Source organism: Panicum virgatum, chromosome 5K (assembly GCF_016808335.1).
Source record: "Panicum virgatum strain AP13 chromosome 5K, P.virgatum_v5, whole genome shotgun sequence".
NCBI lineage: Eukaryota > Viridiplantae > Streptophyta > Magnoliopsida > Poales > Poaceae > Panicum > Panicum virgatum.
Window position 1 is genome coordinate 16,580,959 of NC_053140.1, and position 13,533 is coordinate 16,594,491.

At 45.7% G+C, this 13,533-nt stretch overlaps 1 protein-coding gene across 1 annotated transcript; it reads right to left on the bottom strand.

The window, feature by feature from the left end:
* Window positions 1-632: 632 nt before the first annotated feature.
* Window positions 633-3,533, bottom strand: LOC120706672 (pentatricopeptide repeat-containing protein At4g01990, mitochondrial-like). Its single transcript, XM_039991363.1, has 2 exons — window positions 3,210-3,533; window positions 633-2,219 (listed from the first exon to the last, which is right to left on the bottom strand). The coding sequence occupies exons 1-2, from the start codon at window positions 3,516-3,518 to the stop codon at window positions 978-980; spliced, it is 1,551 nt and encodes a 516-aa protein (XP_039847297.1). The 5' UTR covers window positions 3,519-3,533; the 3' UTR covers window positions 633-977.
* Between the last annotated feature and the right edge of the window lie 10,000 nt (window positions 3,534-13,533).

Genomic DNA, 13,533 nt, shown 5'->3' on the forward strand with positions numbered 1-13,533 from the left:
ACCCGCCGCTGGCCCTTTCACTTGCGCCGCTCGTCCCTGCCCGCGCCCCGCCGCTCGCCTGAGCCTGATTTGGGTTAGGGTTCACCCCGAGCCCCGCGAGTCTGGATAGAAACTGCACGGTTGGGGATAAGGGGTTGATAAGGGGTATTTTCATCTTTTCACTATATTACGAAGGTTTTTTTTTAAAAAAAATTCTTAGATTCTCGATGCAGCTGATGGAGTGAATACAGAGGTAAACAGAGGCTTCATAATTGAACAGCAGGGGGAATGCAAAGTCAAAAAAATGAGGATAAAATCACAATTGGGATTCAAAATAGGAGTAAAAATGCAATACCCCAATTTTTTTTTGAAAAAAGGATTCTTATTGGAATGTAATCATAGTTTGTCTAATAGTTTATTACCTTATGAACTAAAATGTTTGAGCTAGGTTGCTGTGTGGTGGTGGCGGTTTGGAGTGAATTTTCCTCATGAAAATGGATTAGTGTGGGTATAATCTGGTTCCCCGCCCATTTGCAAGGCTAAGCACGAATGGCTGGCCTATTCACAGAGACCTATCCACACCACACTTCTCGCGAGCATGCACATATCATTGTCAGGACATCAACCTGATGGCACACTGCCCACAAGACATGGAAAGGGAAACGGCTCTGTAGTAGGATTCTCTCTCCAGTACATCGAGTCTGTAACAGCAGTTTAAATTCAGAAAAAAAAGTAAGAAAAAAGGTATCGCAAAAAAGCCTAGCTAGACAAGACCTCACGTTGCACTTGGAACAATCTCGTTGCTCCCTAGTGCTTCTTGCAAGAGCAGCAAAAGCTGGAACACCACCAGGCCAGCCATGAGCTAGCCCTTTACATGAACAGCCAAAGAACACCCAAACTGTTGGATCTACTATCACATTTGCTTTATGATGCTAATGGAAGAGGTTATTTATGATTCAGTCACTACAATAAATTAGAGGTCAAGATAAATATGCATCTCATCGTCCCTTGTCGTCCATCCTCTTCAGTAACTTCCCGATGTCGTAGCAGATCTCGATCTTATCATCTTTGATCTGTTGACGGAGAGAACGGCTTTTCTTACCGGCAGCCAAGTAAGTGCGCAGGAGGGACTCGTACGCTTTCCCGTCAATGCACCCTAGCATTCTCAGGCAGTTGCAGAACCTCTCAGCACCGTCTGCGTTCTTGTGTTCTTCGAAATACTTCTGGAACTTGAGGATCTTATCCTGATCGAGCTTCCCTGCTTTGTTGGGGAGTTTGATCATATTCTCCACCCAGTTCAGTGCCAAGTTCATGTCCCCCTTACCCATGTAGTGATCAAGAAATAGCTCGCATGTTTTGGAGTCCAACTCTGCGCCTTTTTCCTTGGCCTTCTCCCACAGTGCCTCTGCTTCTTCAGTCAAGTCAAGCTTCAGATGCCCACGAATCATCATATTTGTCAGCCTCACATCATAGATTTCATAATTGGATTCCCAATCCACATAAATCTGCTTCATGCGGTCAATATCATTAAGCTTATAAACAGCATGAAGCATGCCGAAGTAGCTTGTGTTGGTCACCTTTGAGAACTTGGCCTTTATCAAATCCCATACCCTATTGACCTCGCTCAAATTACCTAATGAAGCGTAAAGGCTCATAAGGAAATCAAAAGGTTGCCTGCCATCATCAGCACCAACAAGCTCCTCGAGTTTCTTCAGGGCAGACTCTGCTTTTTCAACCAGGCCAGCATTTACATAGATAGAAGCGAGTGTGCTATATGCAGACCATCCAAGAGCCACATCCTTTTCTGCAATTTCTTTTAGAAGTTCTTCAATAGCATCTATCTTGTTTGATTGTGCATAGCTGGTCATCAGAATGCAGCATGTGATGTTACTCGGTTTAACATTCTTCACCTTCATTTCCTCAAAGAGACTATCGACCTTCCCATGCCGGCCTAACTTCATGTAAAGGGACATCAGATTACAGAAGACTAGCTCACTGGAACAGATGCCAAGCTCATCCATCTTGTTGTAGAGATCTGTTGCTTTCTCTTCCTTTTTTGCTGAGCAATAACAATTGAGAAGTGCACCATAAGTTCGATGGTTCTTGGCTGGATCAGGGAGATCAGCAAAATAAGCCTCAGCTGCCTCAATGCCACGCACTTTATAGATAAGATCTAGACGTATTGCATGGTTAGTGTGTGACATGGTCATGCCCCTTGCATTGACCATCCAGTCCATCAGCTGCATGAAAATGACACCACATTATAATTTAAGTACAACCAACATAAGTAGACCATCAACAGCAGATGTACAAAGAACTCTGAATCAAGACTTGTTGATAACTTAAGAAATATTAATATTTTGCGACTCACGATTGCAACTGAGGGTATAGTTGAGCTGACATTGATTTGGATAGCAAACACACTGATTATCCTCCTACCGTGCTTGTGTCATTCCAATTAAGTGCATTTTACAAAATAGCGAGAAGAAATACAGGGTAAAATGGGTGGCACTGCTTTGATGTGCCGTGAGCAAGTGGCACACTAGGAATCCAATCAGGAGGATATTAACCAACTGCAGTGAAATACATTATTATTTTCTTATTTGTTAAAATTTGTTATAAAGTTCAATTACTATATCCAACATTAGTAAAAATATGTGTGGTATCAAATGAATATAAACCACCACCATTCACAAGGAAAGCTTGTGAGCCCAAATAGAGAATAAAAGCACATCCTAAAGCTGCAAGTTGAAACTAAGAAGCAAAATGAAAGCAGCACAATGACACCAGCGCAGCATACCCAAAGAACATGAACATGATTTGCGTACGAATGAAGAAATGTAGCACATGAAAAACTAAAGTAAAACGTTTTTAATTGAATAGCCTAAATAAACCAAAGTACCAGTCCAACAAGAGTATCAACGCCTACTGAAAATAAGTGGACTCGGCAACATTGCTATTCAAAGTGAAACAGCATACAACTAAATTAGGCATGGACACTACCAAGGGCCGAACAGAGCATCCTGAGCAGGCCCAGCTCAAACTGTACTAGGGTTCTACCATCACCATCATTGATCTGTGCCATGACCAGAGAGGAAATGGTCCGCTACTAAATGCAAATCTTCGCAAGCTAAAATAATCAGTAAATCCAGGAAAGCACCGGACGATTCATCTCCATGTCGGGTGCAAGCATCAATCGAATGGGCGGTCGACCCACCGGTTGTATGTACCTCGAGGGCGTGGGCGTGGCGCTTGTACTTGCGGAGCTCCTTGACGTGCTTGACGAGATCTTCGACCCGCACCGCGCCACCCTCCCGCACCCACTTGTTGAGCACCCACGACACGCTCCCCCCCTCCCCGGAACGGCCCAGCGCCGACAGACGGCGGTAGAGCGCCAGCGAGGCCCCCTTCTTCCCCGCCTTCGCGGCGGCGGCGGCGGCGGGCGTAGCAACAGCCTCCGCCGCCGGTTCGGTAGCCGTGGAGAGGAGGCGGCGGAGGAGGAGCAGGCGGACGCCGGCGGAGTGGGCCGGCGGCGCCATGGGTTTAGAGTTTTTTTTTTCTTTTTAGAACTCGGGGTTTAGGGTTTGAGAGAAGCAGAGGAGAAATGAGGCGGAACACGTAGCATTTTTCTCGCCCGCGCGGCGCTCATGGGCAGCAACCGGCCCAACTGGCGTGGTAGTCAGTCAGGCGGCACAAAGGGCCCATAAGACGGCCTTGTCGAGGCGGAACCAGCCAATCATGGCCCAATATGGTTTGTTCTCTGCTCTTTCCTTTTTCCCTTTGGGAGTGACTACTACACACATAAAATTGGAGTGAATTTTCGTTGTTGTCTCACTCGATTTTTCAAACGATACAAACATACCGCTCAGCAGTTTCCCGGTGATGAAAATTTGAGTGGATAGGAGAATAAAGTCAATTGATGCCTAACCCAATATAAAACATAAAAAGAGTGAAAATCAAACCTCAATCAACACGCTGAAAATTGGACGCCACAAACAAGCTGAAACAACACAGAGAAAGATGATGAGGAAGGCTCATGTATGGAACCCGCGCACTCCTCACGCAAAAAAGAAAAATTAAAAACTGCTTTAGTACTGGTTAAAGAAATTGAAATTGAAATTAATAGTACTGGTTAAATTTTAAAATAAATTAAAAAAAATATGAGCATCCATTGTTATCATACTCAATATGAATAAAGATGTTTGTTTTCCAGTCGACTGTTTCTTAAGTACACATAATTTACTGAGATCATGATCATGTTGTGTCTTGTTACTTGTACGATAAAGCTGTTCGTGCTAGATCTTGTCATGTTCATAATTTATTTATTTTAAAATTCAATCATACAATTGCCTAATTATTCAACACTTGCATTGTCACATTAATAAAATTGAAATTTATAGTACTGACTAAATTCCGAAATAAATCAAAAAAAATGAGCATCCACTGTTATTATACTCGATATGAATAAAGATGGTCATTTCATTTACTTTTCTTAAGACTACTAGTATTTTATTGGTTCACGTGTATGGTGTGCCACGAGCAAATACTATGGCCCTGTTTGGATGGAGGGGTAAATGGGGTAAAAGAGGTAAAAGGAGATACATTTTATTTTCAACATCCAAACATGAGGATAAAAGGAGTTGAGGTAAATGTTTTACCCCTCAAATTTCCTTTACCCCTCTTTGAGTGTCAAATAGAGGTAAAACTTGCCTAGATCCAACTAAAAGTAAGATAATTATTGCCTAGCTCTCTCTCATGGCTATCCTATCAAGTCTAGTTACCTACTGAACATTAAATGTTATTCTCAACCACAATTACTCCTAATCCAGACACCTTTATGGGCTAAAACTATTAGGAATAAATGGTAGGAGTAAAACATTTTCCTTGAGATAAATTTATCTCAAATCATCCAAACAGGGCCTATAACACTCAGTAGTCAGTAGAACGAAGGATGGAGTAGTACACCAGTACTGTCAGAATAATGAGGAGCAGAAAACAACAAACCTACGCCGTACAATCTGTCTTGCTCGGGTGTCGCCCTCTGGATCGTTGGCGCGCGCAACCGCCTTTGCGTGATGCCATCGCCGCCCACTTGGCCAACTTGCCAATTTTTAATCTCTCTCTTCCAAACCCCCGCTCGTGCCTTTCGGATGCTCATCGACAAGTATTATATTCCCCCCTTTCTACTTCAGGCTAGAAAGATCTGGAGCGATTGCGCCAGGGCTCCCACTAATGATTGCGTCTGCTGGGCTAAACCACGCCGCGCTCACTTCGTCACTGATCACCCTCTTTTGGCGCCATGAACAGACCTCGCCCCCCCCCCCCCCCCACACACACACACTAACAATTTGGATTTTGAGGCAGATATCTCAACGGCCGGTGGCGGAAACGAATATTCCAAAGACACGTACATCCTGACCTGATTCTAGGTCGTGTTTAGTTCACGATAAAATTTGAGTTTTGATATTATAGCACATTTCGTTGTTATTTGACAATTAATGTCAAATTATAGATTAATTAGACTTAAAAATTCATCTCATATGAAACAGTTATAATATGTAATTAGTTATTTTTTAACTATATTTAATACTCTATGTATGTGTACAAATATTTGATATGACAAGTACTGTAGAATTTTTTTTAGAACTAAACATGACCTAAACTCTGCTATGAAAGCTCAAGTAGCCGAGAGTCAGTTTGACTTGCAGCATAGAGCAGCTATGCTGCTATGGCTATGTCCCCCATTATTAGTTCCTTATTAAGAAGCATAGCCGCAACTGCTAAGTAGTTATATAACCTTTGCCATATATGAATATAGTGATACGGCTTTTGCAATGCTAAGTTAATGTGTAGTTAGGCTCTGTTTGGATCGTCCCCAACTAAAGGTTAATTCTTTTATAGCTAGCTAAAGATAAAGATTTAGCTAATTAGTCAATAGCTAGGTCTGTTTGGATCCACCGACTAATTGTCTAAAGGTTCGCGTGAATAGACCATGCATATTACCCCCTGTATTTTTGAGCCAGGACTTCTACAGTTCTCTGCTGCGGGTAATAAGAACTTTTGACCGTTTAGCTGGGATTAGCTGGGTTTAACCAGCTAATGGAATTATACTCACTCTGTTCTGCCAGCCGCTTCTCCAGCCAGCCAATAGTAATTTTCTCTCACATCAAACCAGCACCAGCCACCAGCCGCAGCCAGCAGAACAGAGTGACTGCTTCAATTAGCTGGGGATCTTTAGTTGCCTAATTAGCTATCCTGTTTGGACCTACAACTGCTAAATTTAGCTAGCTAAGAGCAATTCCAGTAGGACTGTTAAATTTGGGTGAGCAAATGCCCATTTAGAAGCCCACTTCTAAATTTTACTCACTCAAATATGGGTCTCCACTCCAACAGGATGAGTAAACTGAGCTTCCATTTTTCCAATTGATAACTGGGCCCGACCAGGAATTGGAGGGGTGGGGGGAGAAATTTGGAAGGCCACAATTGACAGCCCAAATAGAGGGCCACCAAATTTTGAGGGGGGAGGGGGAGAAATTTGGAAGGCCTACTAAAATGACAGCTCATTTGCTTCCCCTGCTGGAGATTGATTTTTGATGTCCACCGACTAAATCTTCATATGGAAGCTCATTTGCTCTTTCTACTGGAGTTGCTCTGATAATTAGCTATAGGATCCAAATAGAGCCAAGCCTTATTGCCGTTAGGAAAAAAAATAGAGCATTCTTGCTCTCTATATGTGGAGTAAGTAGGAAACAAAAGTTGTAATCAACTACTGTGTCCGTTGTATAACGTGAAGCATCCAACCTCGAGCTTCTCTCGGGACTTTGAGATGACAGTCGGCACGCAGGCTCTGGGAAACAGGTTATGAGTAGTACTCTAGTACTTAATCTGCTCTGCTTTATAGGAAGCGGAGACGGCCTCAGGCCTCAGCTGGTCACCAAGTTCCGGAAGCGCGTCTGCTTCTGCTCTCGATCACCTTTGCTGCCGTCAAAGGGAGACAAGTGCAAAGCTACATAGCAGTCTTTTTGGTAGGGCTCCAGCAGGAGACCCGCCAAATGGGGTGCTCCTTTAGCAGCTCCATCAGCACCAATTTGAGAGAATTGAAGCTCTTTTTGGGTGCTTCGGTGGAGCCGGCGGAGCCACAAAACGTGGCTCAATTAGCTCCGGCTCCGGCCTTTGGAGGAGCCCTTTCAAATGGGGCTACAACACCAAATTAAGAGAACTGAAACTCTTTTTGGGTGTTTCGGTGGAGCTGGGCGGAGCCACAAAACACGGCTCCACTAGCTCCAGCTCCGGTCTTTGGAGGAGCCCTCCAAACGGGGCTATAGTCTAGTATAGTATATGCTAGTAGCATTTATTTTTTCTTAATTTCAGTTTATGGGGACTGAGCTAACACGCTAATTGAAATTTTGGCATACGCGGAGCTAACACGTACACATCTTGACCAACTGTTGCTCTGTGCTCATCAGTTGCTCACTTTCGCTGTTTCGTTCCCTCACTTCTCTGCTTGTGGTTGTGGAAGAGGCAGCGCACTAGCAGTGGTCCTGGATGGCCCGCCTGCATCGCCTTCTGCAAAATATATACTCTTCCGAGGAAGCAGAGGCTGCTGAAGAAGAGGCGGCTTCGTCGTCCGAGGAAGCGGTTTGTGGTCCAGTTCCAGCTCCAGCCGCTGCCGATTGCATTTGCAACGGTAGCGCTGACACCGGCCGTTGTGGTCCTCCACCTCTCGGCCGAAGCCGGGACCCCAGCCCCAGCACCTACTGTTCTGAATCTTCAGCTACGTGCAGAACTCTGCTCCAAACAGCCTCGCGTTTGCGACTATATATGCGTGGTGCGAACGTGTGCACACACTCGCGTGGCGGCGTCCACATCCTGCAGTGCAGTGGCCTCAGGTTCTAACCTGAGCATAGATGCATGTGGGCATGCAGTTTTCTAATCCCGTTTGGATGAACCCATCTAACTGGTTTGGGCCAGCTAATTAGATACACTTAGGTGCGGAGCCAGGATCAAGCGTGGACCTAGGTTGAGGCCATAAGCAAAAACACAAAAGTGCTAAAACTAGAGCTTACTCCATCAACTTTTAAGTAAACCATTCCTTTGTTTGGCCAAGGACTCGGGTTGAGCACGCCCAGCTCGGGCCTGGCACCACCCCTGGATACACTGCATATATATTTGTTTATCTTATTTTATTATGATATGCTGGATAATTTGTGCTCAAATTTGACACCTGTTATAACTTAGATTTGGTCCGTGCTCCACTAGTGAGGCCATTAGAAGAACTTTAGCTGCATATTAGTTGATTCTATTTGGATCCATCTTATTATTTACTCCCTCCATATTGTAAAGGAAGTAGTTTCGGATATCGACATGGTCTCCAAAAACAACTTTGACCATCAACTTTTTACTTAAAAAAATAATAAAATGTAGTCAACATATACTTTTAAAAAACTACATTTCAAGATTAATTTACTTATATCGCTTTTATATTTTCAAACTCAACCCAAAAGAATTTATTTATAGTCAAACTTTAAAATATCTAACTTAAGACAAACTCAAAATGACTTTTTTACATGACGGAGGGAGTACTTGATAGATCCAAATAGATCTTAGTTGGTGCAAATGACATGACAAAGAAACATAAACCCTGCCCTGCTATTTTAAAAAATATGGCAACTCCTTTTTCAACACCTGTATTTGGACTGACGATGGCACGCTCTTCGGCTTATTCCAGCTTATTCTCACGGAATACTATTGAATCAGCTGAAATCAGCCCGCTTTTGCACCAGCCGAATAGATTAAACCAACGGAAACGGATCCGATAGACACTGCACAGTAACAGTCTAATCTTTGCCCAACCAAAATGAAGAAGATGAGTAAGTAACTGTCTAATCTTTGCCTAACCTAAATGAAGAAGATGGGGACTTGGCGAGCGACGTAAACGCTATCTACCATTCTACCTTGTTGACTAACCCAAACAGAAATAGGTTTTATTTTTACTCGCTACGGTACTCTGGAGTGGGATGAGAATTGAGAAACATGAGAAAAGCAGGAAGAGGGCAGACATGCTGGCTCTAATCTTCTCCGTACCAAAGCAAAGATACCAAAGCTGCAAGTGGATGGAAGAGAAGAGAAGAGGCTCGGAGAAAAATCAGAGGCGCCGCCTGCGGACGGCAACCACGCAATTTCCGGTCGGGTTAAAAGGCGGAGCTGTCCTTATTCCAAAAAGAAAAAATAAAATAAAATGCGGAGCTGTAGCAGGCCAAGCAGCCAACAGGCGGCGGCCATGTGGCCGTCACGTCGGCCTCACTGGCGACGGGACGGCTGTAAACGCGGGCGCCCACCTGCCTGCCTTGCTGGCCCCACCAACCTCCTTCCTTCATCCTTCCTTCCTACCGCGCATGACCCCACCCATCATTCAGGCGGGCGTGCTCCCACGTGCGAGCGGAGCCCCACGGGGCCCCCGGCCGGCGCGGTCTGGTCGGCCGCTCGACAAGGGTCGCACTGTTCGCCGTCGCCCCCATTTGGGAAAGCACGGCACGGGCCTGTACCGTGTGGCCGACTGGCCGTGCGCGTCTAAGGCCTCGTCTAATTCCTCGAACGGCCGCGTGCGGCGAGTCGCGCACGGCAGGAATAACCATGCATGTGATCCCGTAAGGCTACGTTGATACGACGTGTTGGGAGTAGCCTGATTATTGGCGTAAGCATGCATGCACCGATCGATCGGCTTGCCCACCACTACTGTCATGTGTGCGTCTGGTGCGCGGCCCTGTGGGTTTGGGTGCGCACGTACTACAGTACAGCAGTAGCCTACAACCTAGCTACCATTGGCAATCTGATCAGGCTCGTTCTATGCGTCCGGAGAAGCTCGAGTAAATACCTCAAGCCCCCGATTCATCTCAACTTTTACCACAAGTTGCCACCTCTTTGGCTGCACAAAAAGGAAATTAGTCGATGGTACGGTAAGAGTAAGATTAATAATTTAGCTGGTTGCTGGCTGTGTAAGAATCTTTGCGGCCTATCTCTCAACTCACTTATACAGTATAGTTAGTTCTTCACAATTGATACACGGTCTACTTCTCTCTCACAAAGTTTTTTAATTCTTGTGTCGAAGCCAACTATAAGCTGACAACTCGCTTATCCTCTTTCTCCCCCACCTCAACATCCAGCCTGCTATAATACTTACTACTTATCTAAAATCTACAATAGTCTTATTTTTTTATCCATCCAAGGCAACTAACCATTATGGTTAGCTAGACGGAATTAGCTAGGTTGGACCTGCTAGCTTGAAGGTTGGATCTAAAAAATAAGTCACTTTAAGGTTCAACTTTTGTCCAAAAAATAAGTCATCTTGCCGTAATTAGGAAGTGCATGTGCATGCAAGAATCAATTAGTGTCAAATATGGACAATAAATAGAGACAAATATGATTATTTTATCTTCTTGTTAATTTGTTTTAAAATTCCTAGGATGACCATTTTTTTGGAACGGAGGGAGTACCTATCAATTAGCAAGCCCTATATGTTACACGAAAAGTTAAACAAATAAGTTATTGAGCTCACATATAATCTCATTTCACATCCTAATAATTTAATCTTGCCAGCTAAAAGGTAATAAGGAGAACTTTCATGTTGCACTTCCTAGATTTTTTCTATAAAAAAAATTAAAAAGTGATGTTAGTTCAAACTCATTATTAGCTTTTACAGCAAAGAAGTAGTAACAAAAATCTTATAGGATCATCATATCACTTGTTTTTCAATTATTTGTAGAAGGAATAGATCCAATCGTACAGGAAGACATTTAGGATGGATTAATACACCAGCACAAATAAGTTTTGTTAATGACTTTTATTGAGGACAAGGTAAAACGTCAATCTGCTGCTAACGTTAAGGATGTTCCGTGCTCCCTCTAAATGCAAATATAAATCAGCTACAATATAATGCAATTATAGTCTTCAATTTGGTATTTTAATGTGAAAGGCTGTACTGATGAATCTAGTATTATCATTCCTTTTTTATTTTAATCTAATTATATATTCATGCTGATGAATAGGTTTAAAAGTTTGACCTGAACGTGTCTTAAAACATCTTATTTGCATGAAGAACATTATCTTTTATATATGTTTAAGACACGTACAGAAAAGGTCAAAACTGCAACTCAAACTACAAGACCCTACCTCTCTCAAAATTGATCCAAAAACTTGAGGACTAGAATTGAAGGTACACAAGACGTGGTTGGAAAACCCATTTTGTCTCATTCTTGCAAAAGTACTTCATTTCTAATCTGAAATGAAGATAAGAATTAGAATGATGAATTTCATTTGGGGCTCCCCCCCCTCGCTCCCCAGGGCGGCTCGAGGGCGACTTCCCCTGTCCACCGCAGGACCCTGGCGGCGGCGGCCAACGGCGGTGCCGAAGCCGGCCTCCGTGTCGCGGCCTCTCCCTCCCCTTCCCTCCTCTCTCCCATCCCGCTCTTCTCCCAACCCTAGGTCGTCGTCTTCCTCTGGTATCCGGCTGGCATCCGGTCACCGTTCGTCGAATCCACCTCCCCATGCCACGGATATGAGTCTCCCTGGCCGGGGGAGGGGGGAGGGGGAATTGTTGTCGGGGGCGGCGCTCGCCGGCCGGTGGTGGGCTCGCCGGGGCCGCGGCTGGGGCTGCGCTGCCCCTGCTACCTGTCTCCTGCATGCCCGCTGCCGGGCGGGCTGGCCGTCGGGTCCGTGTCTGCTGCTCCGCCTCCGGCTTGGGGCATCGCCCCGTGCCTCCCGACATCCTCGGTGCCCGCCGGCCGCCTTGGCCCTTCGACGCGGATGGGTGCTAGGGGCTCGGATCCGCCGCCTTGTGGTTCGGATCTGGGCTTCCCCAGCCTCGGGCCTCCCCCCGCTGGTGTGGGCCCCTCCCCGCCGGCTGCTGGTGCTCGTGGCGGCTGGGCTGCCTCCCGTTCGTGCCCTGTCTTCGGGTACTGGGGGCTGGCCTCTGCTCCGCCACGGCTTGGCGTCGTTCGCCCGTTCTCCGGATGGGGTCGGCGTCCCGCTGCCGATGCCCTCGTCGCCGGGGTGGGTCGCGGGTTTGGCCCCACTGTAGCTCTGGCTGCTTCCTCCGTCGGCTCCTCATCGGGAGCTGCCGGATCTGTGTGGGGTTGCCGCGTCGTGGCACCTTGGCTGGTGTTGCGGTGCTCTGGGGATGGGGCCGTGGCGAAAGCCATTGCTCGCTTGCGGGCCGATGATGGCGACGCTTTAGGGCGCCATTTTCCTTTTTGGAGGCATCATTTGCGTGCCCCTTTCCCTCCGTGCTTCCCAGGTGAAAATCTGGACCTTGTAGGTCGGACGTCGATGGCGCATGTGGTGTCATTTCCTTGCTGAAGGTGTTGTCTTGGAAGCTACTAGGGTTGGTTCAATTTGTGAGCCTACTTCGCTTTGTTGTTGCACACCGCCACCTTTGTTGCCTAGATTGTGGCGGATGCTTTGCCGCCCTATTGTGTCATTGCTGCCGATGTTGGTTCTGGGCGAATGCTTTGTCGTCCCATTATGGTCTGGGCGGATGCTTTGCCGCCGTGGTTCTTCATCTGGCGGATACTTTGCCGCCGTTCTCCTTCTGGCGGATGCTTTGCCGCCGTGGTCGTGTTGCTTATTGGATGGTTTTCTTTAGGCTTCTTTGGCGGCATTGTATCTCTTTCGCAGGTCCAGTTGTTTGGTTGGCGTTAGGTTGGCCTTGGTTTGGCTTGTAGGGTTGGAGGTGTTCACTCCGTCTTGTTCCCGCTGGTGGTGTCTGTTGTGGTCGTTAGGTGTTTGATTATGTTTCTTCAGTTTTTTCTCAGTTTTTAGTTCTTTGTGATCTTGTGTTGGTCAAGCTCTGTTTGGCCGCATTAAGAATTGTCTGTAAACTGCTTTCTTTTTAATAAAATACGTGCTTAGGCACGGTCGCGAAAAAAATTAAAATAATATATTTTTATAAAAAATAAATAGAGATGAAGTACATGAAGTTGAACGCTCCACCCAATTCAACTAAAGAGCATTTTCTTAAAGAAACTTTCCAAGTGAAATAGAAGCTATCATAGCTTCATTCACTTCTGCTGGCTGCTGCTGCTGCAACAACCATCAAACAACATCTACAGTAGCTGTTTCTTGCTAATCAGGAGAAGCAAACCCGCCGATTGTCATATTTGAATTTGAATTTTGCTTACCAGGACCACACTTAAGAATTTTTCATTTTATTAGAATGTAAATATAGAGTTACATGTAGCATCGGAAGGATCCAGATGAAGGGAAAATTAAGGCTGCGTTTGGGGGCGCTACCACCACTTCGCTCTGCGCGAGACACGACGGAGCGTTGTTCAAATGGGAAAAACCGCACAAGCTTCTTCCTTGAATCCGTCTGAATTGCTTCAACCAATTATACATCAAACAGGAAGCAAAGAAAATCCTATTCCCCACTGATTCCCTTCTCCTTCCACCTGGCGCCTCGTCACCTTCGCCCGCAGTACCGTTGCTTGTTACCTCCACCTGCAGTACTGCCGCTTGTCCCTCGGCAGGACCCCGTGCATAGGCTCCCTGCACGCCCGA